General features: G+C 42.8%; 1 protein-coding gene across 4 annotated transcripts in view; it reads left to right on the top strand.

The window, feature by feature from the left end:
- The window catches only part of sgcd (sarcoglycan, delta (dystrophin-associated glycoprotein)), a 309,980-nt gene that overhangs the window by 157,242 nt on the left and 127,364 nt on the right, over nucleotides 1–25,374 (top strand). Inside the window, exon 1 of one of the 4 annotated variants that reach the window (XM_037747837.1) lies at nucleotides 5,131–5,565. The exons of the other annotated variants lie outside the window; for them this stretch is intronic. Within the exon in view, the coding sequence (XP_037603765.1) occupies nucleotides 5,563–5,565 (3 nt within the window). The 5' untranslated portion in view covers nucleotides 5,131–5,562. Of the gene's footprint in view, nucleotides 1–5,130; nucleotides 5,566–25,374 lie in introns of those variants that run through there. 4 annotated transcript variants of the gene reach the window in all.

The following is a 25,374-nucleotide window of genomic DNA, read 5'->3' as shown; positions in this document are numbered from 1 at the left end:
ATATTTAAACGAATGACTCACTAAAAATCAGTTTATTGTCATGGATGGAGTGTTTTATTGCAGGCCTTGTTTCCTCCTTTATTTAGAAAAGATCATTTGTTCAGAATCATGAAATATACGGAGCGAGGGATATGAGGTAATGATTTTCATCCCAAATGGAAACATGGATTTACTTTTGGAATAAACAACCTCTTTGGCATCGTGCTCAAATAAGATTGAACAATAAAAACTAAGGGCCCCACAAGAGATGTTCAGGGTGTTTAGTCAATTTCCACATAACATTCGCATCTGATTATGATAATCACCTCCTCCTCCTCCTCAGCCTCCTCGCTCGCTTGTTTTGTTGCTGTGTGTTGCCTTGTGATCTGGCAACATCTGATGCTTTTGGTATCGCAGTGAGGAGTTGAGAAGCAAATGAGGCCCCTTTTTGATGAACTTGAGTTCATTGTTTTCTCACAACAGACGTCTGAACTGCGTAGGCTTTATTTCAAGCAGAATAGAAGAATCAGACTTGCACCTGGAGGAGGAAGACAGAAAGAGTAAACAAGAGAGAGTGCACTGTGTTGGAGTTGGAAATAAATAGCCATATTTATTCATGATGACATCTGTGACACAATCCATATTCAACCAGAGTTGCCTGCACTTGGACTGGCTCTGAAACCCAGTGGCCGGGCCAGTCTGGGCCCGTAATTGGCTATTTTCATACACATAGTGAAGCAGGCTGGGAATCCTCCAGACACTCGGGCTGAGAGAAGCATGTTGGGGACTTTTCTGCCTTGGGTATGAATCACACAAGAACACAATAATACCATCAGCATTCATTATGTATCACGATACGGGAATGACGTACAGAGCCATACCTGGAGGGAGGACACGCTGACAGATGGAAGAGATAAAGCTGAAAGACGTATAAATCATGGGCAAACACGATAGATTGGCGAGTAATGTCCTCTGTATTTTCTCTCATCCATACAGACGGACATGAATTTACAGATGGATTGGTTTATTTGTCAGTGAAAACATTTCTCAGAGGCAGAATTGGTCTAATTGGATGAATTAAACATCAGAAAGGAAGCACAGGGCTTCTGGCTAAATGACCTCAGATTGAACTACACTGAAAGACACCGGGGTTGGGAGGAAACTGTAGCTGTCAATCTGACTTCATGGATACAGGCAAAGGCTTCTTGGCAAAGATACGTCGGTAAAAGAGAGGCACTTTTCTGGTTAAATAAGGAAGGAGCATTGTGTAACTGAGCTGGAATTAAAACACACTTTTGTTGTTTTCTTTGATAGCTTATAGTGTAAATCAGATTTCTCGTCTTTAGTCAGAGGATCATCGAAGCTCTCAAAGACCATGAATGTCTTCACCAAATTGCATAGTAATCCATCCAACAGTTGTTGAGACGTTTCACTTTGAACCACAAATGTCAGCCTGCTGTTGGTGATAGAAGAAAACTCAGGGGATCACCAACTAAACTAAACTATGCCTACTAAAAGTAATGCACTGTAATTCATATATAACCCACATGAGCTCGGATGTCCAGGGCTATACCTCTAAGGAAGTCAGGGGACGTAGTAAATAAAAATAAAGAGCGACCAAGTCCACGTAGGGAGGAGTTCAGGGTGGACGGTTGGGTCAAACAAACACAGGACTTTTACCTAGGACACCGCTGTTTATGTCCCGTGTGAAACCAGAAGTCAATGTTGACCTATTACCTCCGCCAAGGCCGGAGGCCTAGGAAGGATGTTATGTTTTCACTGCCGTTGGTTTGTTGGTTTGTTGGTTTGTCCGTTAGCAGGATTACTCCAAAAGTCAGCGATGGATTTGAATGAAATGTTTTGGAGGGGTGGGGTGTGGCACAATGAATTAGCATTAACACCACAGGCTTTAAGACATGCGCAGTGTGACTGATGACACGTTCATGACGCATCACCCTGCCTCTTTCCTTCTGCCTGCAAAGAGAGGGACAGAGAGAGAGCAGGGGAGTGGAGGGAGGGGGACGACTGTAGATTCGGCGTTTTTTCACATTAAACTCTGTGAAATTACAGTTGAGTTGGATCAAAGCACACTTGGTGATTGTTGGAAAGAGTAACAACGACGGTTTAGTTGAGTTTTATTTTGTTTCTGTCCAGTTTGAATGAAGTGTTTTACGATGCTCCGCTACGTACAGCTGATCTCAACATCAACAAAAATACAAGTGGATGATGGAGCAAGCTGCACGGAGAGAGGGCGGCAATCATACCCGGGCAGCTTGGCAGAGGTCTGCGCTCTCCGAGTGCCATTCTAGTTTACTCTTAGTTTTGTAACATCACGTGCGTACTTAACTTACGTAACAAACATACTTACTAACTATAACCAAGTAGCTTTGTTGCCTAAACAGGTTCTGCACTGCGGGGGCTTGCACAGGTGCACTGATCATTTGTGTTGCCGGACATTTGAATGAGAACGCACGGAAAATGAAAAAAATAGTACTACTACTCGTAGTAGAATAAGTTTAGAGTTCGGCCTTTATCTGATTTAACTTGTTCACGAAGCGCTCCCAGTGCTTCTCTCCCTGTAGATCCATCTTTGAGTAGGTGATGTGTTTACTAGTTTTGGCGAACTCAAAATAAAGTTCTGCTTAATAACTTATAGTTTCGAAAAAAGTACAAAATCACAGTGGTATCTTTTTAAAAGTAGGGAGCTGGAGTCAATGTGTTGCACTTAGACCCGTTTTTTTTGTTTTTTTCTGATGGCATTGAGCATGTAAACAGAACACAACACCAATTGGACTAATTACTTGTAAAAAGAACATTGTGCAGCCACTGTGAGGCTGGTAATGAGAAAGGAAACACTTTTTACAGGCTGCAGTGAGCCAGTGGGAAAATACAATAAAGGGGTGTAGACGTTAAAATCTTTACAGAAGTTACACATTTTCTCTTGGAGGGTACACGTCTAATTGTCTTAACATGACTGCATGTCAGTCATATTTTTAGTTTGATTTTATTTTACCTCAAAGATAGTCAAGAATTGCACAGCTTTGTGAAAGTGAAGGAGAAAATGCCAGTCTACCTGATACATACTTTTGAGACGATTAATACTCCGCCCGCTGACATTTAACTCAAACAATGAGTCCTTTTAGAGAGTCTGTTTTCTCTGCCTCCACATCAGCTCTGCTCAGCTGCCGTCTCTCTCCTTGTTATCGCCTCCAACTTCTTCTCAACTCTTGTTTAAATATCCGTCTGCGTATGGGATCTTCTGCTTTGCCTCCCCTCCCGCCTATCTGCCTACTCTACGTCTTCATTATTAGACGGAGCCTCGCTGTGTTCCTCCTCTCTTAACCAGAGGTCTATTAGGGGATTTCCCCTTTTATTTATTGATTAATACATCATCAAGCGGAGCTCCAGCCGCAGCCCAGGGTACAACAGAGAGTTTCCCCTGATGTCTGCAGCCTTCGTCCCGGCTGCCCACTTAAGATTCAGACCTCTCCTCGCCTGTTAAGACAATGATTGCTATTATTCTTTTTTTTCTTTTTTTTTTTTAGCCGCCACTGCTAGTGAGAGAGTGGCAGCATTTTCATCGTGGGAGTAAAAGTGAAAAACTCACAATTGTTGAAATTACCAGGCATCAAACATGTTGGTGAATTTGGGGGCGCGAACATATCTGCAGCTTAGCCTGTTTTATGGGCACATAAAAGGATTTTTAACCTCTTTTAGTAATAAAGCACCTTGCTTTTTTCTTATCAAAGGCGCGAGCGCTGTGAAACGGCTGGATGTAACATCAAAGCATGAAGTATTCCCCTAACCTACAAAATCAGTCTCACCACAAACAAGCAGGCAGAGAGAATGAGATCAGTGTGGCTGCGAGGAGAGGGAGGAAGAGAGGAGGCAAGAGGGGAGAGGAGAGAAAAGAAAGTGGAGCTTTGTAGGAGAAGCTTTGTGAGGCTTTTTTCCTCCCTCGCTGTCAGGCCACAGAACATTAAAGTGGAGGAGAGGAATTTGCATTCTCTAAATCGCTTCTTTCTCTCTTTCTCCTGCAGCTCACATGCTGACTGTCATGCACGTGCTCTCACACATGCATGCTCTTATATAGCTCATGAAGTTTTCCATCCAAAACATGTCGCTAAAGCAAACCTCGAGGGTCAACTGTATACTAGAAAAACCTTTGAAACAAATGCATCACAAACTACAGCCCATAAAGTTGAATGAACAGCTCTCTAGAGGACACACACACACGTCAGATACAAACAAGGTTCTCAAAATGTCAAACATGATTGCAAAACAATGAAACAGATCTGAGCCATTTCCTGAACTAATTATGCACAAAGTCGTCAATATTTATGAATTAGATTTTCTTTTGTTAAAAACATAATCAACTACGTAAATATCTATTATTATTTTCATGCCTTTTATTTTATAAAGCAGGTTTAAGTTCTATATAAATACAGTGAAAGTATCGAAACGCTCACTCCACAGAGAAACACACACAGCCCGTATTCAGAAGCTGAGCTTTCGAAACAAGCCGTCAGGATTTCTGTCCATTTGTGATGTCACAAATATACAATATTTAGACCGTTTCAAAGTTTTTTAAACGTAAACATTTTAAATGTGTCCCAGTTTATTTCCTGTTGTCAGTGTATGTGAATGACATCAGCTGACAGGAAGTAAACAGTAAGCTGTTGCCTAGCAACGCAATTCCGTCGCAATTCTATTGAAAAGTACTAAAACGGAGCGTTTCAGACAGAGGGTAAATACAGGTTTATTCAAGCAGACAGTATGAGGAAAATAAAGTTATTTTTCAAACATTAAAGTATGTAAACATGTTCTAGTAGAAACCCAAAATACAAACCTGAAAATAAGCATGATATGTCCCCTTTAAGGAAAGAAGAAATGTGGTTATTGAACAAGTCGTTGCCATTATTCCATCCAGCCATGAAACACAGTTATTGTCCGGTAGACTCGCTGTATGACTCTCTGTGATATATTATACTGTGCTTCACACAATACACACATGGGTGAAAAAAGCATCCAAACACACCCCATATACTTTCTCATAAAACAAGCAAGACTGCTGGAGAAGGAGGGGTCGTCATGACAACACAACACTCTGAGGCAAGTCCCGCCTCTTTAAAACTTCAAACCCAGAAGCCCACATGTGTCTCTGGTCCTAAATCTGGCAGGAAGGCGGGGCTGTAAAACAGAGGGCTGGAGCAACAGCAAAAGAAAAACAGGAGAGGGAGAAAAAAGAGGGAGACAGCCGGGTCACAGGAGTCCACCACGAGTCCAGGAAACAGCTCACAGCTCAGGGACACGGCCAAAAGAGGCGGGGAGCAGTTTGTTATTGGAAAAGCTGACAAGAGAGGGAGGCTTACGGGGAGGGGAGAGAAAGACAGAGGTGGCTGCCTGACTTTGACTTTAGTCAGTGAAGGCCTCATGCAGCTTTTTAGCAGCAACTCAATCCCATTTTTATCTGCCTGACACACCTCGAGCAGAGCTCACCGGGAAACCAGAACTGAGGAAAAGAAGGGGAAGTAAAGAGAGGAATAAAGAGTGAACAGGAAGGAAAAAGAGAGAAAAGAAATCATGGTAAGTTTGGTTTCACTGCCTTGTTTGGGCTGCTCATTAAGTGTGTCTGTGGTGGGCGGGGCGTTGGGCGGGGCGTTGGGCGGAGCTCCGAGTGCTGCTACTTTATTCCTTTAAAGAGTGGACCAAATTAAATTCCTCATTTAGTTTGCAGTTTGCTTCTTTTCTCTTTGGCAGAATTTTTTTTAAAGTTCTTTTCTTCCCACTTTGCGCTCACCAGCCCGAGAAAAAAAACATTATAACCACTTTACAAATGCAGAGCCCCCCCGAGACTGGAGCAGTTAAATTAAATTATTTGTTGTGAACCGAGGAGTTGGGAAGAAATGAAGCTCGGGAGCTTTCTTTTCTTTTTTCGTTCAGAAAATGAAATAGCAAGAAAAGTGATTTCCAAGGCTGCTCGCTCTAAATCTCCCCCCTCCACCCGTTTCTACAATCTCTGTGTATAGAGAGAGAGAGGGAGGAGAAGGGGTGGGTGGGCTGACCGCCCAACTTCCCCATATCAGTCCCGGCAACACATTTGGTTTCAATTACTTTGTTCCTCTGGGGAAGAAGCTGCTATAAATAAGTAACAAGGAGCTGAGTGTGGACAGACTGCTGCCTACTGCCGGCCGGGGTTCGACTGGAGAGGAGGAGGGGACGCATGCCTCAGCAATGCTCTTGGTGGGAGGGGTGACTGGCTGGATCAGTTGTGGTGGAGGGGTGTGTGTGTTGGTCTTATTTAGCTCCAGTCTCTGTGCAGCTCAGTGGGGAACATTCATTCTTGTTTTTAAATCTATTTGGACAAATTCAAGTAATGTCTCACGTCTGTTTGAGCGTGTCTCAAGTCTACGATGCCTGAATATTAGCACAAGAGGTTTGGCTAAATAAAATCATCAATCAGGAACTATCTGATAATATAATCTCATCTGAAAAATAAGTAAACTTTACTAGACATTTGATGAGTTTTTGATCGTTAGTTACAGACACATTTCAGTCAATATTAAGGTTTGACAACCAGCCCTAGTCTTGAGCAAAGCATCAACTCCTTGCAAGTCCAAGTCAATATTTGTAAGGAAGTTACAAGTCTTTAATGATGACGAAAGTAACTCTGCACTTTCTTTTCAAAGTTGATAGTGTTTGTTTCAGTGCAAATCATCAATCAACACCCGAGTATCAAGTCCTAATTTACGTGATTTACCTCAGAGTCCGAGTCCCAAGTCTCGGGTATATAGCTGGTTAAATGCTTGATCTGAATTGCGATCAGTCAAAGTGATCAATATTTTGAGAATCAAACACTTTACAGTATCTCTTGTAGGTTTGAAAAGTGGCTTTAAACTTTATTTTTTGCATCGTCACAGAGAACCGTGGCTGTGGTCAGTTTGGATTCACTTGGATTTTAGGACTTCATCCGTCTCATTCAACATGCAAAACCTCCCGAGGTAATTTGTGTCACCACGTTTTGGTTTGTGCAGTTAAGAACTCTCTAATAGCTTAAACTAACGTGATCTAGAGCTCAATTACTTTTTATATAATTGCACTGGTGAGAACTTGTTTACATCCAGACAGAAAGCCAATGAATGGTGCCGTTTCCAGAAGACTTTTCAAACTCAAAGATTGCTGCCTCGGGTTGTGCGAAGGTCTCATTATCCCAATATTTTTTGGACGAGATTTACTGCAGACCTTCGTGAGCGTGACGAGACAGAATTCACAGACAGGAGTCTGGTGCTTGATTACACTTATTGAGCTGCAAAAGATTATAGCATCTCAATAAGTAAGCTCAATAAACAGCCCCTTTTTGATATTCACGGACATGAACGTTATAAATCAGAACTTCATGAGCACTGTTCAGACTGATGTGGGCTTTCTGGTACCATTGGATGGTAAAATGGTTAAAACATTGGTTGAAAAGCAAAGCAATGTCCCGACTACTGCACTGGTTCCCAACCTGGGAGTTGGGATACCCAAAGTGGTCGCAAGAGCTGTCAAAACTGGCCAAAAATGACGTTTGACTATTCGTTATTATGTCATAACTGGCCACAATCGACGCAGCACAGCATGCTGTTTTGAGCTGAACTTTTGTTGGATGCCCTGTTTTCTATTTGTTCCTCTCACTCGCTTTGAAAGCGCTGCGATGGACAAGGAACAGCTGATTCACGAAGTTGAAATGAGGAATTACCTCTGTGATACTTCCTCATTTCACTACGAAAACATAAATAAGATGGCAGCAGGTACCACTCCCCCATGTTTTAAGTGGTTACATCTCCAGATCTGGAGCGCACAGCTGATAGGTACGTGGTTTGTTTACATGACGTAATGTAACGCTTGCTGTTACGACACGGCGTCACTCTCCCTGCAGCCAGGTTCTCTGCCATCATTACGCTTGTTGTTGAATTATTCCTCGTTCAGCTTGACCCAACGCTACATTTCATTTCCAATTAATAGAAGTGAGGTTGTGTGACTCCCGTCATGCGGTGCATTCAGTGCGCACGAGGCATACAGCCATGGTAGTTCCTTTCTTAATCGAATAGAAATTTAATTTTCATATTCAAATTTTGGTTAGGAAAGAAGAAGAAAAAAAACATTTGCCAGACAGTGAAACAAGTTTTTGCTTCCCTTTCATTAGAAGTTGGACAGGAAGAGATGAAGGGAATTAACAGCAACTACTGAGTCTTACCGACAGCCAGCAGCCGCTTTGTGTCTCTGCACTTGTTTCTACATTGATTCCATTTGTCTGAAGTAGCCTCTGCCACCAGCAAACTCCTGAGTCCTTTCCCCTCCCACTGTGTAACGCAGCCCACCTGCTTCAGGACACACAGCAGCTGTCGCGGCACACACAGTTATATTGGGAACAGAGAGTCAGAGCTCCAAATATCCGCTGACCTTCCAGCCCCCCAGCCCCGACTCTCTGTCTCTGTCTCTTTATGGGCCTTTTTACTGTCTGTCTGCATGTAGCTTCCAACTGTCTACTGTTACCTCTTAGCAACGTCAAGCCTACACCGGACTATCAACATATTTACAAGCAGTGTTTTTACTAACTGTTGAAATAGACAGAGACATGAACCCTGCAAGAGTGAAACCCTAAACATGTTTACTGGAATGGTGGATCACATAGTCTGTAGTAAAGGTTCATTGTTCCAAATTTCACCTGGATATATGTCTGCCACAAACAGTTGTTTTCTGCTGCAAACATATGCTTATAACTATTCGTTGCAGCCAAAAAGATTAAGAATATGCCTTATCAAATAGAAAGTAAAGAGATCTGTAGCACAGATTGTGTATTTTTGAAATCAGATTTTTACCTGGATGCTCACACTATTGATATTTTCAACTAGATTGTCGTACTTCATTAGCCACAGTAGCAGCATGGTTCTAGGAAAGACGATGTCGGTGTGTCGGTTGGTCGGTCCACCATTCTGCTCTATAATATCTCAACAACTAGTGGATGGATATAGACATTCATGTTCAGTAGAGGATGAATCATACCAACTCTGGTGATCCTCTTGCCACTATGAGGTAGTTTTTAGTTTCGTTTTTACTTTATACTTTATTAAACTAGCTGTTCTCATACAACGTTTGTAGCTACACAATATCAGTTCATATGTAATCCATGTAAACCAGGAGGGAAAAACCAGGACACAGAAGTTAGGCTACATCCAGAGTTATTTTAACCCAAACCACGATCTTTTCCTAAACCTAACTAAGTAGTTGTGTTGCCTGAATCTAACCAAGTTATTTTCCTGTGAAGGTGGAAGTTTATTTTGAAAAGACTGTATGCAGCGTAAATTGATGTGTTGCTGGACATTCACGGGAAAACGTACGAAAAATGAGGAATAACTTTTCGTAAGATATCGTACGACCCGTTGTGTGAGGATACGTTGTATGAAAAGCTTCATTAAATCCCTCTAGATGTGCAGGCAGCAGGACAGATGTGTTGATAAATCGGCAGCCTCTGATTTGAGAAGTGCCGCTCCAGAGCGCAGTGTCATTACCCACAGCCGTCCAGTGTCCTTGATTAAATCAGTGCTACAAAATAACCATATTCTGTTGTTTATGAGGGAGACATCGAATGACTGGAGCTCCTTTTTTGCCAGTTTTAGAAAGAAAAAGAAATATAATTGCTGAGTGAGTGATAATTTGAGGATTAGATTTTGAAGCAGGAGTCGAGTTGTGCCGAGCCAACCTTTTCCCTCATCCGTCTGGCATGATGCTGCAAAACCATTTCCATGGAAATTATGACCCAAACCCCCCCGTTGTTTGTGGCTATTTCGCTGCAGGGTAAATAGTACCCAAACCCCTCGAAAGCAGAGTGATTTAAAAAGAACAGGCACAGAGATACCACATTACATCAGAGATACATCTGTAATAATTAGCAGCTCATGTTTTATTCTCTTCTTTGACTAGACTTCTGCACCTCCTCATGGCTCTGTGTTCAGGCTTTAGAAAATCTAGCCTGTGACGGGAGACTTTGACCAATCACGGGTCATTTCAGAGAGAGAGAGCGTTCCTATTGGCTGTGCTCCGGTCATGTGACCAGAACTTGGCGTTCCTTCACCAGATTTTACAATGGCGACGGTGTCACAAACTTTCTCATTTTACAGCTAAACCGTGCACTACAAGATTTAGCATATCATTAATGCTGTGTAAAAGCAGCTGTGGCGTCTGCAGAGGCATCATTGTCGGTGACTCTGTAACCCCGGCAGTGTTTCCACCCACTGAGCTACAACGGAGACCATTCCAGTACTACAAACGTCTCTCCCAGCCTCCACTGAGAGCTGTCTGCTGTTTGCTGAGTGTCTCCTTTCCAACAGATCTTTGCAGCAGCAGTTATAGAGGCACATTAGAGCCACACTTCAAAAGATCGGCCTTTTTTTTCTCTTCTGATCAACATTTAGCGTCTAACCAGCAGCTCTGCGATGAGGTTTCCACTGCTCCACTGAACAGGAAGGGACACAGAGACCCAGTCGGGCTATCATCATCAGGGTTCCCAAAATGTTCTTCTAAATCATTATCGTTACTGTAAAACTGCTGGCTTTTGCAACTTGTTAAATGCCACAGAGAGAGTGTGAGGAGTGAGAGAGTGTGAGGAGATACCAAGAAGGAAAAAGAGGTATGGTGTTTGCTGCTTAGTTTTTCAGCCCTCACAGTGAACAGCACAGGCTACATATAGCTGCCAGTAACCCATCATTTACTTTCACCACCAGTTGAAGCACATCTTAACATGTGGTCAAGATGGCTAACAAAATATTTTGCCTTGCAGAACATTACTTGCAGCGTTTATACATACTGTATGTAGGGCTTGAATTAGACCATTATTCACCAGATCACATGATCACAACAGTAGATTTATGTCCAATGCCACTTTATGGAGAGGAGGTTGTGTTGCTCAGGCTCTATCTGTTTGGCGAGGCCTGGAAGCTGCTTGACATTTTAGTCATATGGATTGTCTTTGTTGTAATTTCATTATGTTGTTACGCTGGTCACACGTCATCTATTGCACATCTGTCCGTCCTGGAAGATGGATCCCTCCTCTGTTGATCTTCCTGAGGTTTCTTCACCTCGGGGCTCCTTCCAAGGCAACGCCCCACCACACACATGCACGAGCACCGCCGCATCGTAACTACTTCACAGACAAAGAGCAGAGAGAGGACCTCAACTCAACAACGTGACCTCATGACAAGTAACCGCGGCAGTGCTGCTGCAGAGCTGAGTTCTCTCTTCCATTCTCAAGGAAACATGCGGCGGCAACGCGCTTTGAGTTCAAGCTGGTGCACGCCAAGGGTAGAGTACGAGCAGGGAAGCAGGGAGGCTTCTGATTGGTTCTTTCCAAGCAGACCGCGAGGCAGTGATTGGTAGACGTTTTTACAGGATTACAGCAGCTACAGATGACGGCTCTTTTCCGGTCCTTTCTCAGAGCTCATCAGTAATGGATCGCTGTCGGGGTGAAAAGACCATTTCAACCAAAATAACAAATAGTGGAGACTGGAGAACATCTTCAACCCTGTCTTTAAGTTTTTCCTTATCCACTGCGAGGGTCAAAGGACAGAGGATGTCATATGCTGTACAGATTGTAAAGCCCTTTGAGGCAAATTTGTGATTTGTGATATTGCGCTATACAAATATAATTGACTTGACCTATAATGCATGTAGGTTCACGTGATGTAGTTGTTGTGTCAGGCCAAAAAGGCTCAAACAGACACGGAGGCAAAACTATGCAGCTGCTGTCTGAGGTCCAATATTTGCTTTAGTTCATCCAGAATCCTGCTGGATGAGAGCTAAGACTTTTAATTAATGCTTTCAACAGAGTCCGGCAGGTAGTAGAGATTGATTTTTATTCAATGTTTGCGCACTAAAAGCTTCTGGTATTCTTATTCATGCTGCTGGCTCATTTTTTATTCCAGTTCATATCAGTCAATATTCATTATACTGGTAATGAAACTGGTATTAAACTGAACACACATGTCCAGTTTGTACTAGAGTCTGTGGTGGTAACTTCTGCTAGGTACAGTAGCGTTAGTAGGCTTTGTTTAGTGCTCAGCGTCAACATCTCATTTGCTCCGACTTTGCAGGCACAAGATGTTGAAATGGGAAATTACTGACTTTGTTTGCAGTTTGTTTCTACAAGCATGAAGCTAAACTATACAACACTTGTCCACAGAGGTGTATTCAGTACCTCCGACTATGAAACAGGCCCCATGTGACTCTGATTAAGGACACTGTTCATCTTCAGAACAGCTTTTAAGCAGTATGGCTGTCCATAGACAGCAGCACTATATTTAACAGCTGGCAACATGCCTTGAGGACTCATACTTCAGGTTTCTGCAACCATAAAAACCACCCAACTCTGGAAAATAGTGAAGAATGACTCATCAGACCTTTTTCATTTCTGTGCTACTGAGAATTACAGAGCGTCTTAGCTTTGTTGGCGTGTGACAAACAGTTTCTGGATGGCAGTGTTGGCACAGAGACCAGCAGTGAGGTGTTTATTCAACATACTTCTGATTGCAAATTCATTGCTAATGCATTAGCACATAGATAGAGACAACACTAATATGTTGTAGTGGAGGTTTTCCAGGTTTAAAAATCAGTTAATGCAGATTTAAAGGACCAGTGTGTAGCAGAAATGGAATATATGACATGTTTCTACAGTAGCCCAGAACAGACAAACCAAACATGCAAACAGTTCTCCTATACACTTGGCACACGGGAGAAGTTTCAGTTGGTTGCAATCTGCAACCTCACCGCTAGACGGCGCCAAATCCTACACACTATACCTTTTAAAGAAAAAATTGACATTTTGGGAAATACTCTTATTTACTTTAGAGTTAGATGAGAAGTAATACTACTCTCATGTCTGAAGCTGCCATTTCTAGGACTATTTTTTTGTCCGTATCATCTAACTCTAGAAAGAGAATACGTGTATTGTTGCACTAACAGACATGATAAATGCATTTGCAACCTCATAAAACACTTGCACAGCCTTTAATAGTTTAAAAACCAGACATAATTACATCTTTGTGCTGTCTCCTTCCTCTCCTTCTTTACTAGCGCAATGCAACATTTTATAACGCATTGAACACAACACTGAAATCTTCTCTAGAACACATCGCTCTACTGAGCTACAGTCCACAGGATAACTTTGCGGTTCTTCACTAAAGCAATGTGTCCTTTTTTCCCATGCATCATCACTCAGACTCTTTCTTTCACCCCATTAGATAGGTTTGCATTTTTGTGTCTGTTTTCAAAACTCCTGTTCTTCTTTTGGAGGTGACTGATTTACATTTCAGTCATAATGGCATTCAATGAAACAACTGCAGGGATTTATTTTACAGATAAAGTCGTCCTCCATGCGGCGTTTCTGTAATTTCCTCCACCCTCCTGCAGACAGATGGATAGATAGAGCTGCGGGGGTGAGAGGGGCAGATGAGTGAGAAGAGGAGGTGAAAAGAGGGAGAAAAGTGAGGCAGGAGAGGAGAGAAGAGGAGAGGGGGGTTTGCTGAGTGAGTTATAATTTGAGGATTAGACTTTGAAGCAGGAGTCGAGTTGCACCGAGCCAACCTCTTCCCACACAGCTTGGCGTGGTGCTGCAAAGTCATTTCCATGGAAATCATGACCCCACCCCCGTTGTTTGTGGCTATTTTGCCGCGGGGTAAATAGCACCTAAACCCCCCGAAAGCAGAGTGATTTAAAAAGGTACAGAGATGCCACAATTACATCCAGGATGTATCTGCACGTTTCCCTTTTCACCGTTTAATGAGTGAAACCGACCGGACACCTGGAGGTCCATCCATTACAGTCTTCTTAGTATTTATTTCTTTTAAAGTGTGATCCAGCCATCAAGCAGGTCAATTAAGAGGGAAAGTTCTTATTGACTGTGACAGACTAGCGAGCCTGCTGTCTTTTCACATCATTACAGCCTCTTCTCAGACCTCGGTCAACCTGAGAGACAAATATAATTAGACTCCACTCGTCATTTATTTTTTTTAAACGTACAGGGTGCCTCTAAAAATCAATGCAAAAAAGAGAGTAAATAGATAATGAAAGTTGGAAAGTTCAAACTTTAACACGGTCATTCAGGTGTGGAGTGTGTTTCATGATTCTAAAGGGGCTTCATCAGCTTTATTTTCAGAGAAATAGCTTTTTTATTACCTTGCTGATTGGGCACAGTGTGAGTTCTGTGATTGGAAACACAAATTTGAAACATTAAAATAATGAATTTAAGAAAACAAAATCTCTCTAAAAGACCCCATCAGCCTCTCCCATCCTCACAACTGAGGATTGTTAAAACTGGGAAGATTGTTTGCAAATAACTTGTCGTATTTCATTCTCCCGACAAAATTGTTATTCAGGAGACGAATAAGACTGAAAGGATTTGATTGGTGTTTGATGGAAGTGGGCTTTTCTGTTCTGCTGGTTTCAATCTGCTAATTGATGGTGTTGCTCACAGTGTGAACATGAAGTCGGTGTTTTGGGTCGTATTTTCAGCAAGAGTCCGTTCAACAATTAGAATGTTTACTATAAAAACATTTTGTCTATGCTTTACATAACAGAAATATTGGACATGAAAGATTTACTCTTAATACATGAACTCCAATTGCAGTTATTAATACACAGTAAGCATTGATTTGGTGATTTACAAGTTTAAATTCTTCTTATTAAATGGGCTAAATTTATCTGAAAAGTTCCTCTAGCACCACCACCAGGTTAATTTTTGTGGTTTTGAGCAAAATGTGTCATTAATAATTGGATGGATCGCCATCAGACATGTGTGTTCACCTCTGGTTGAATTGTAATAACTTTTTATCTAGTGTACAAAGGCGTATTAAGGCCATTGTAGGTAAAAAAAATATAAATAATTATGGAGCAAGGCGAGGGTGTAATATTTTCCACGAAAAAGCTCAGAACACCCGAGATTAGAGTTGTAAATTTACGAGGAAAAAACTCAAATATTCTCTGATAATGAAGTGGCAATTTACAAGAAAAAAATCACAAATTTGTGATCATATAAATGTGTTAGAAATTAGAAATGATTCTCTTTAATCTCAGAGAATATCCAAATTTTCTTTCTTGTATTTTTACAACTTTAATCTCAGAGTTTTTTCACAAAGTTAACCCCCCCCTTCCCCTGTATTTATTTATTATTTAGCCCAAAGCATCACGTGCCTAATTAGAGCCCACAAAGCTGCTAGCATTACTGTAGAGTCTCGTTGGAAGGTGGATAATTTCACTGTGGATTCTCAGAATGCTTCTCACTGTTAAGAGTTAAAAATGTCTGAGCCAGTTTGCGTCCATTTCCTGTCACGTCTCCCTTTCCTGTCTTCCTTCCTGTTGACAGAATAAATAATGGCTCTTCCTGTCTCTCCTTCTCTTTCTCTCCTTCTCCCTGTTTTGCTCTCGTTGTACTTGTGTAGTAAAAGTAAAGATAAATACGTGCTTGATATTCATATTCTAATCAGATTGTGAGATGTGAAGTGGCTCATGTTTCTGATGGGCCCATTTTGTTGTTTGTTGGTGCACTTCTTTATTTCTTTATGACTGTTGACATACGACATCCTGCACACTGACGACAAAGTCTGATGACAGAGAACTTTCTTTGCAACCTCAAACGGAAGTTTTTGACTTTAATTTGCTGTTTGCGTGACTTTGAGGCTGATTGCAGAAACAGTTTGGTATGAAGAGGGATTTCGAGTGTTGTGTTAATTGGCAAGGTGTTTGTCATATTTTAGTACCAATTAGGAGCAGACAAGTGTTGTTTGGTGGGCAGTTTGTCCTCTCCGACAGGTGATGTGAGGGAGTGTCTCGTTAGCACAGCAGTTACTTTTTTCTGTGTTGATTTTTATGTTTTCAGTGCTTTTATGAAGCCTCTGATCCGTTAGTACCTGCACATTTTAAACAGATTTTGTAATTGTAACATGATTTTCATGCCATATGTATGTTAAATAGTTGTCGCTGCAATCATCCCTCCAGTAGTTAGTGGCCATGGAAGATATATCTCTTCCTATTGTGAGAAATGGGTGACAAAATCCACCGTTATGTTCTCTCCTAAACTGCTGAAGTTCTGCTTGTCCCAACCCCATCAACAGAAAAGAACGTCAGTATTGGATGCAAACCCTGGAACATGTCCAATGACAATGCTTTTGGGCTTTCAATCAAATTCAGTACCAGCGCTTTTTATACCTCCGCACTAGGGATGCACTGATACCACTTTTTTTCAGGCCGAGTACAAGTACTTATACTTGGGTACTCGCTGATACCGAGTACCGATACGAGTACTTCTCTGTGCCAAAAGACCCTCGTTAACAGCCAGCTGGAGGGTGTGAGGAGGGACTGGGCCCCCTGCTCCCGGTGCGACTGTCGACCGGGGCGGACTGTCCTCAGTGCGGCTCACGTAAAAGGCGCCAGGGTACTGCGGCGATGGCGGAAACCCACCCAACCCGTCTTGAAACACGGACCAAGGAGTCTAATGCACGCGCGAGTCAGAGGGTGCAAGCAAAACCCCGTGGCGCAATGAAAGTGAGGGCCAGCGCGTGCCGGCTGAGGTGGGCCCGTCTCGCCCGCACCGTCGGGGAGGTGGAGCATGAGGACCTGCAAGATGGTGACGAGAGGTTAACGTCACGCTGCCATAAAGTGGTGTCAGTGTCGTTGTATCAGAGCTGTTTTGCGAGTACAAGTACAAGAGCACAGTATTGGAATCGGTGCATCCCTACTCCGCACCGGCGATAGCTGTGGCTGGAGGCATTATGTTGTCGGATTGTCCGTCCATCCATCCGTCCGTTCCATTCTCGTGAACACCATATCTCAGGAACCCCTGGAGGGAATTTCTTCAAATTCCCACAAATGTCCACTTGGAGTCAAGGATGAACTGATTAGATTTGGGTGGTCAAAGGTCACTGTGACCTCACAAAACACATTTTTGGCCATAACTCAAAATCGTAAATGCTAATTATGACAATTTTGCACCCCAATATCTGCACATGACACCAACAGTGTGCTTAAGGTAAAGGAAACATCATGGTTGCAGTTAATAAGAATGTTGATTGCATGATTGTGACGAATGATTGTCCACTGCATGAGCGTCAGTCAAGCTCCGCACCGACCCACCGCCTCCGCACAGACATTGTGGATAATGGTGGAGGTGCAGAATTACCCAAAGTGAGCTTAATCAGAGCGATACTTGACTGTTTTTTTCCAGCACAGAAAGTGAGACGTTCATGCACCACACATAAGTCAGAGAGACTTAACGTCCTGCATGTGGTCAGGCTTAGGCAACGAAATTACTCCAGTTAAGGGCTGGTTTTAGTTGAATACGGAAAAAGTGAACGCACCCTTTCTTGTGTTTCGAGTCACTGCTGGCGTTTCCAGCATTTAACCCAGACTAAGTTGTTTCTGCTTCGAGGTTATGGTCTCTTTGTTTCTCCACTTTTCTTTGGAACACATAGATATCTCTTTCTCTCCTCTACCTCTATCTCTCTGTCTCTTTCATTTTGTCTCTTGGTTTTCTCCACCCTGCCACCGCTCTCTCCTCTCCATCCCTTTTGTTTTGTTTTTTTTCATTCTGAAAGTTCTTCTTCTCTCTGCGTATCTCTCTCTGTCTCTTCCACTTTTGTCTCTCATTTCTCTGTTTTTCTTTCCGCATACTTATCTGTTCTTTTTCTTTAACTCCATCACGTCCCTGAGAGAGAACAGCATGACCGATTGGCACTTACCATAAAAATTGTTGTTCTAAATAGCCTCAGACTTCCAAACAACGCAGTGTCGTGCATACCGATGAATGTTCAGTACGCATCAGAGAAGATGGACAACTGCAGCCGAGCACCTGTTATGATGATGCTGTGGGTGAGTGTGCGGTAAATACCACAGATATTTACCGGAAACCAGGGTTGAAGTGCAGGGAAGTCAAAACAGCCATCAGTCAGCTTGTGACTTGACGGCCGAGGAAATGAATAAAGAGGTTTAGTCCAAAATTATATTATACGTTACATGAAAAATCATCATACGCAGACGGGGAGAATTAGCCTCAAATACATATGTAGTATCAAGAGTTGCATCTTACCACCAGTCCCTGTAGTAGGTAGGTAGAATAGGAAGCATCTGACAGCAGGACATCATGTGTCACTGCCTTAAACCCATTAATCACTGTTTCGATTGAAACAAGATATAGAGGAGTAATGTCTACCTGAGCAGAGAATGAAGTCGATCTTTGTCCCCCTTTGTGTGTGTTGTAATCCGAGCTTCTCCGCGCTTTGTTGACATAGCCGGGCCGGCTACGCGTCTTTTAGTGCATGTTCATTCACTGCACTGCGCTCATACGGCGGTTAAAGCTGATAACGGCGTCCCAGTTCACCCCGCAGGTTAACACTGTTAGTTCTGTCAGCACCATTGCCGCGCTCTAGCACCGTTGAGAGCCGTGCGGAGGCAACAGAAATGCTGCCAATCTCGCATTTAGCACCTTAAAACTTAAACACATATCATTATCGGGCATTTGTGACTGATGCTGTCAGTCATGTCAAGTCTGCCCTGTCTGCCTTTGGATGAAAACGATATTACAGAAATAATTTAGGGGCTTTATTTTCATAATTCCGGCCATCATTCCTATCAATCACGATGACATTTTTAGTCACCAAGCAAATGACAGTAGACCGAACGGCAGCAGGAGCCACACTCAATCACACAGGTTGTTAACAAAAGAACACAGTTTTACTTAGAAGAGAATATCAGAGACAAATGTTTAAACTATTTCCTGTCTTACTTACAGCTGTCGTGCTCAGTACATTCCCTAGTTGTTTTAAAGCTGTTTCCTAGGTAACAAATATGTATGAGGGTCAAATCTGGACCAGAAGATGTCATGTAATATGCAAACTTCAATGAAGTCACTATGCCAACAGCCCAGCTCTGTTTCTAAGTGTTTGACTTTTGCATACCAACTTCCTGCTTCAACTCTGAGCTACAGGCCATGCCATAGTTGTGCGCTCACACGGTGTAGTGTTTTCTGTGTACTGACTATTTATAAGCAACACATAGGGTGCACTCTCTTTCTACTTGACCTCTAATTCAGTGGTTTAGCTAACCTGGCTGAATACACAGTATGTTATAGTCTGACTGCTTATGTTCCTTCCTGGAAATTGCTGTGTCCCCAAAGCTCAGGGTTTACTGAAATACAGAACTGAATAATGGCCCAAATTTGATTAACAATCGTAAAGTGCCTTCACTCACAAATCAAATTTCCCTTTTAAGAAAGCTACCTCATATTAAATGTCACAGAGACTGAAACACCTCCCATCCCTGTGTGTGACATAACAAGACAGGAAGTAGAACAGGTAACACATTTCCAGTCTCTGGGTGTTGAGATTGACTAAATCCTCTCCCACTCAACTTTTTCAGCACATTTCCACTCCACAGCTTCAAAGTAAAGCAGACAAATCCTCGCACACTACCATTCCCGGGTCAGAAGTGTCATAATCTTTGACCTGGTTTCAGCTAACAGTTAAAAATAAACTGAAACTTCAGACGACGGTCACCGAGGGAGGTAAAATCTCCAGACAACTCCAGTATCTCAACATCATCTTAAGATATCTTCAGATCCCGACGGACCCTTCTTACGCCTCCGCTATTTTTTTTTCAGACTCCTTGAAGTCAAAGACTCAAACTGTGCACTTCTTTTATTCTCCGTTATAATATTCCTCCATTTATTTCCTGGATAGTTGGTTAACTTGTCCAAACCTAGTTTTTAATTCTTTCTTTCATTTGTCTTCATTTCATATTTAAGCTTACATTTATTTTGCCGCACTCATTGAAAGGTCATCGTGTTCTTTATTTGTGCCTAAAACCAAAGGACTCGTGTCACTCTGAGGCACTGCGGATTAAAGCGCTCTTCTAAAAGAGCATCCTTGAAAAATAAATGAAATGTGCTTTCATGCAGCAGTCATGGGGAAAAGTTAATATTGGTCGATGCTTTGCAAGTGTCACCTCAGAGACTCTTTCTTCAGTTTATGAATAGAGGACCGTCGGCCTGTGATTATCCTGCAAAGTCTTACTTTGCTGCCACTGATAGCAGACCGCTGGGAGAGAAACCATTCTAGATTAGATCAGTGGTGTCCAATGCTGCATGGTTCAACAGTGTCCTGTCAAAGGAATAAAATACCCTGCTTATACAATTATACAACGTCTCTAAAGACACTTCTTCACATTCAGCCGAGGAAAAGGTGTGTGAATGACACGGTAATGTGCAAGGAAAAAGCATGCAATAAGAGCAGCGTTCTTGCTTTAGACGTGTCATTTGTACAACATATAGTCTGTACTGTATCCATGTGAATGAGTCCTTACCCCAAGTGAAGGAGTTCAAGTACCTCGGGGTCTTGTTCGCGATTGAGGGGATAAGGCAACGTGAGATTGGCCAGAGAATCGGAGCAGCGGGGGGGAGAGGGGGCGGTATTGCATTCGCTTTACCGCACCGTTGTGACGAAAAGAGAGCCGAGCCGGAAGGCAAAGCTCTCGATCTACCGGTCAGTCTTCGTTCCTACTCTCACCTATGGTCATGAGGGCTGGGTCATGACCCAAAGAACTAGATCGCGGGTACAAGTGGCCGAAATGGGTTTCCTCAGGAAGGTGGCTGGCGTCTCCCTCAGAGATAGGGTGAGAAGCTCAGTCATCCGTGAGGGATTCGGAGTAGAGCCGCTGCTTTTTGCGTTGAAAGGAGCCAGCTGAGGTGGTTCGGGCATCTAGTAAGGATGCCCCCTGGACGCCTCCCTAGGGAGGTGTTCCAGGCACGACCAGCTGGGAGGAGGCCACGGGGAAGACCCAGGATTAGGTGGAGAGATTATATCTCCACACTGGCCTGGGAAGGCCTCGGGATCCCCCAGTCAGAGTTGGTTAATGTGGCCCGGGAAAGGGAAGTTTGGGGTCCGCTGCTGGAGCTGTTGCCCCCGCGACCCGACCCCGGATAAGAGGTTGAAGATGAGTGAGTGTATCCATAATGTAAATGCATCCACGTAAATATGCTACGCTCAGAGCTAGTGACGTAGAATAACACAGGACTTTCAACCGAGACCGGTGTTTTGTTTTGTAAGCTATGTTATTGCCGTGTTTTTTAAAGTTTGTGACGTGTTTTCCGTACTTATGTTACGTTGTTTCCGTACGTTTTTTACTTACTTTACGTACTAATTTCAAGGCCAATCTCGTAAACCAATCTAAGTGGTTTTGTTTCCCCCTTGCTGGTACTGCCCCTTCATACACGCATGTAATAATCCCGCCTCGGCACCGCAAAGCATGACACTGACAAGCTATCCTCTGGTGGACAAGGTGGGTCTATTACACGCTTTTGGCGTGATATTGGGTTGTCACATTTGCTTATGCACAAAGCTGCAGCAAGCACTGTGTCAAGCAAGGAACAGTTAGGCATCACGTGGGCATCTGGACCTCGGGGCAGTTGGTGGTGAAGAGTCAGACAGCTGTTCAGTCATCAGTGGACAGACATCAGAAAGCAGCTATTATCATCTTTTTTTAATGAGTGCAGTTTGAATGCTTTTGAATAATGATTACTAGGATTTGATGGACAAAATGTCCAAAAAGAAAAGTTATGATCTTTGAGCATTTCTGACATAAAAATACATCAGTAATGACAGAATAGCCTCGTTTGGAAATCTGTTTTTCACTGAGGGATTACGGATAACGAACACTGATTTAAAGCCAGAGAGATTGTTGTGGTTGGTAGAGACCCCTGCTGAGCCCAGAAGAAATGCATAAGCCCACGGCAAACACCACAGACGTGCTTCCAAGGATCTGATTCCAGGAGGCCGCTTTTTGGCTGTGGGATTAATATTTATTTACTGTGGTCTTGGAAATGGAAGTTTTGTGCCATCTGGTTGAGCCACAGAAAATCCACCAGCTTCCTCTGAAAAATCCCCCACGGACCCGTCCAATAGGCAGAGAGATCCTGCTAACGGAAGGCCAGCTAAGCCAGTGGAAGGTGTCTGATATTTTCTGGATCACCATCAATCCCTGTGTAATACCAAGGGAACACTGAGAAAAGACTGCCACGGTGGCACTGAACCAACCACTTCTCAAATGGAAAGGATTTTTGTTTTGTGCCAACAGTACTTTAATCTAACAGCACTGAGCAGAACTTTCCCTCGTCCTGCAACTGCAGAATGCAGTTTAACTCACGTTACAGTACCGTCCTGGACCTTTTACATATCTAAACCTCCTAAATAAATGTGAAAATGAAATCCTAACTGACTTACTGGAAGAGACTGCACTTTATTCAGCCAACACATTGCAGCACAGGGCCGACATCAGAGTGTTTGACTAAATGGTAAAACAAAGAGCCTGTATGAGAGTATGAATCATTACCGATTATCCAATTACAAGTAGACACAATCATGGCCTCTCTCTAAAGGATGCCCAGTGGGCAACCTCCGGGTCTGAATAGTGAAGCCAGTGCTGAAGTGCCTTGAACTTGCATTCTTTCTAACAGCCAGCAGGGGGCGACTCCTCTGGTTGCAAAAAGGAGTCAGATTGTATAGAAGTCTATGAGAAAATGAGCCTACTTCTCACTTGATTTATTACCTCAGTAAACATTGTAAACATGAGTTTATGGTCTCAATCGCTAGTTTCAAGTCTTCTTCAATACAGCATGATGTTCATTTAGTAAATTATGGTCCCATTTAAAGTCAGATAGACCATAAAGCAGGGGATGCTTTAGGGCGTGGCTACCTTGTGATTGACAGTTCGCTACCAAGGCGTTGTCCGGTTTCAGTGTTTTCATCCTACAACTTTAACCCTTTTAGAGTGTGTTTTCAGTAGGGATGCACCGATACCATTTTTTTCAGACTGAGTACAAGTACTTACATTTTGGTACTCGCCGATACCAAGTACCGATACGAATACCTCTCTGTGCCAAAAGACCCTCGTTAACAGCCAGCTGGAGAGTGTGAGCGACACACGGCAGGCTGGGGAGTCTCGCACACGAGGCGGTGCGTCGTGACCGGCTCTAGGTCGGCTTGGAAAGGCCATCGGACCAGATACTGGTATCGGTATCGGTGCATCCCTAGTTTTCAGATCACAGAAGTTAATTATAACCTCTTTGGTCACCTACAAATGTCTTATTCAGTATTCGGTTGTACTTAGTTCCACCCAAAAACCAAAATAACGACAGCCAAAATGACGAACTAGAGGCTTGAAGACGGCAGTCCACAAACTAATAGGTGACATCACGGTGACTACCTCCACTTCTTATGTACAGTATATGAGGATGCCGCACATCATACACACAGTATCACTGTCCCAGAATGATCTTATAAATACCTGTAATAGCAGGTGAGCAAACATTTCCTACATCATATGAAGCCATTAGTTTCTCTGTATTTCATGGAAATAGCCTTGCTGAGGCCTAAAACTATAACATACTATGAAATTCAACCCAGATAACACAATTTCGCCTTTTTTTTATTGTTACTCCAAACACTTCTGCACTCTACCTGAAACTCACTGCATTAATATTGATCTATAACTGTCATTTTTGTTTCTCCATATTGCCAGCATACTTCTGTATATTCTGTAAATACAACATTTATTGCATGTCTCTCTGCAGGTTGGTCTCATACACCGTTCGTAGCTAGACATACGAACGTAATTTGTTTATATATCCCACGAAATCAATTGGTCAATATGGGTATAGCAGTTCTTTTTAAATAACAGATTACAAAAGAAGAGGGAATCTTGTGCCTTTGGTTGTAGGACTGTTGCATCCCTTATAGACTGAATGAAACAACATTATGACTTCTCTTTGACTCAAGAGTTTCTCATGGGGATGCATCAGAAGTGCAGCATTAGTTCAGCAGGCACGTCTTGGATTTCATCCGTCCACCGTCTCCCTCTGACTCACTCTCTGTCTCTCCTGAGATCTTCTGGAGAAACGGCAATGAGCTACATCACCTTCTCTGTTTTTCTCGTCTCACAAAAGTAGAGAATCCTTGACTGAAATATGTCTGACTCTCAGTAACAACATCTAAGTGCTCCAGTTGTTCCATTAAGAGCAGCGCTCATGAATTTATCTTACAATATTAAAGACTCTTCACCGTGTGATGTTCTCTAAAGTGACATTTAGACAGTGACAGTAAATCACCGTTGAAACCAGTGCTCATGTTACGTGAGACTAAAACTCAAATAGTCCGATTAGATGCTCTTTTATTGTACGAATCTGTATTATCTCTGTAAATGTATTTTTAAATGGGATACTTATTGTACTTGAAGTACCGTCAACACAAGTAAGCTGTGAAAAGTTCTCACAGAAGTGCTCTTCAAATAAAGTTATTGTTATTATTCAGCACCATTACTTCCCCCCCAAGGCTGCTTCCACAGCCAAGCGTATGAGTGTTTATGGTTCATGACACAATTATGATTAAGATGTTAGCCTCTCACAGCGAGGGGGGGGAGATAAAGAGAGAGAGAGAGGAATAAAAAAGAGAGGGAGAGAGAGAGAGAGAGCAAGGAAAAGGGACAGGCAATTTAACATCACTGTCTCTCTCGTGGGATAACGGCGAGCGGCACACCGCTGCCCTGTCACTGTGTGGGTCTGATCGAAGAGGACTCCTAGCATCTCTTTCCCACACAAACCCAAATATTTTACTTATTTTAAAGTCTTTCTTACAACCTATTTCCATTTAGCTTTCTTGAATCAATAACAAACAATGTGTTTTATAATTTAAAGCAGCTGCCTGTAGCTGATGCACCGATAATAGCGACACATTGGATTGATTGATTTCATGTCCTTCATCACATGGTGCCAGTTTATGAAGTTACAAAACATTTAGCTAGAGCCAAATATCAGATCACGAGTCATGAGGTGTGTCGAGTCAGACTCGGGTCACAAGTTTGATGACGACTTGCAACTCAACTTGGACTTGACTTCACTTGGACTTGAGCCTTTTGACTTTTAAATACTTGATACCTTCCTTTCTGCTCCTGTGTCAACATCCTACCATCATCTGAACACCTGTTTCCTCCCATCATTCCTCATCTCTCCCTCCGCTAGCCTGCTTCTCCCCAAACTCTCTCTTTTTCCCATCTCTGCCTTTCTAAGTAACCTCTGTTGTCTGCTCTGCCTCGTTGAAGTCCAACACATCTTAATCACCGCGGGGTGCAGATCCAGACTCTTAGTTTGGCAGTGCCACTCCCACTTCTCTCAGACTCTCCTTTTTTTCCTCTTCTGAAACTTCTGCCTCTCCTGATGAAAGTGATGTCTTCTAAGTTTCCAATTTTATGCTTCCTCTCCGGAGGCATTATGTTTTCTGGTTGTACGTGCGTCCGTCCGTCCGTCCGTCCGTCACATTCTTGTGA

Source organism: Sebastes umbrosus, chromosome 17, assembly GCF_015220745.1.
Source record: "Sebastes umbrosus isolate fSebUmb1 chromosome 17, fSebUmb1.pri, whole genome shotgun sequence".
NCBI lineage: Eukaryota > Metazoa > Chordata > Actinopteri > Perciformes > Sebastidae > Sebastes > Sebastes umbrosus.
The sequence above is the reverse complement of the archived record's forward strand: the minus strand, read 5'-3'. Positions and strand labels throughout refer to the sequence as shown.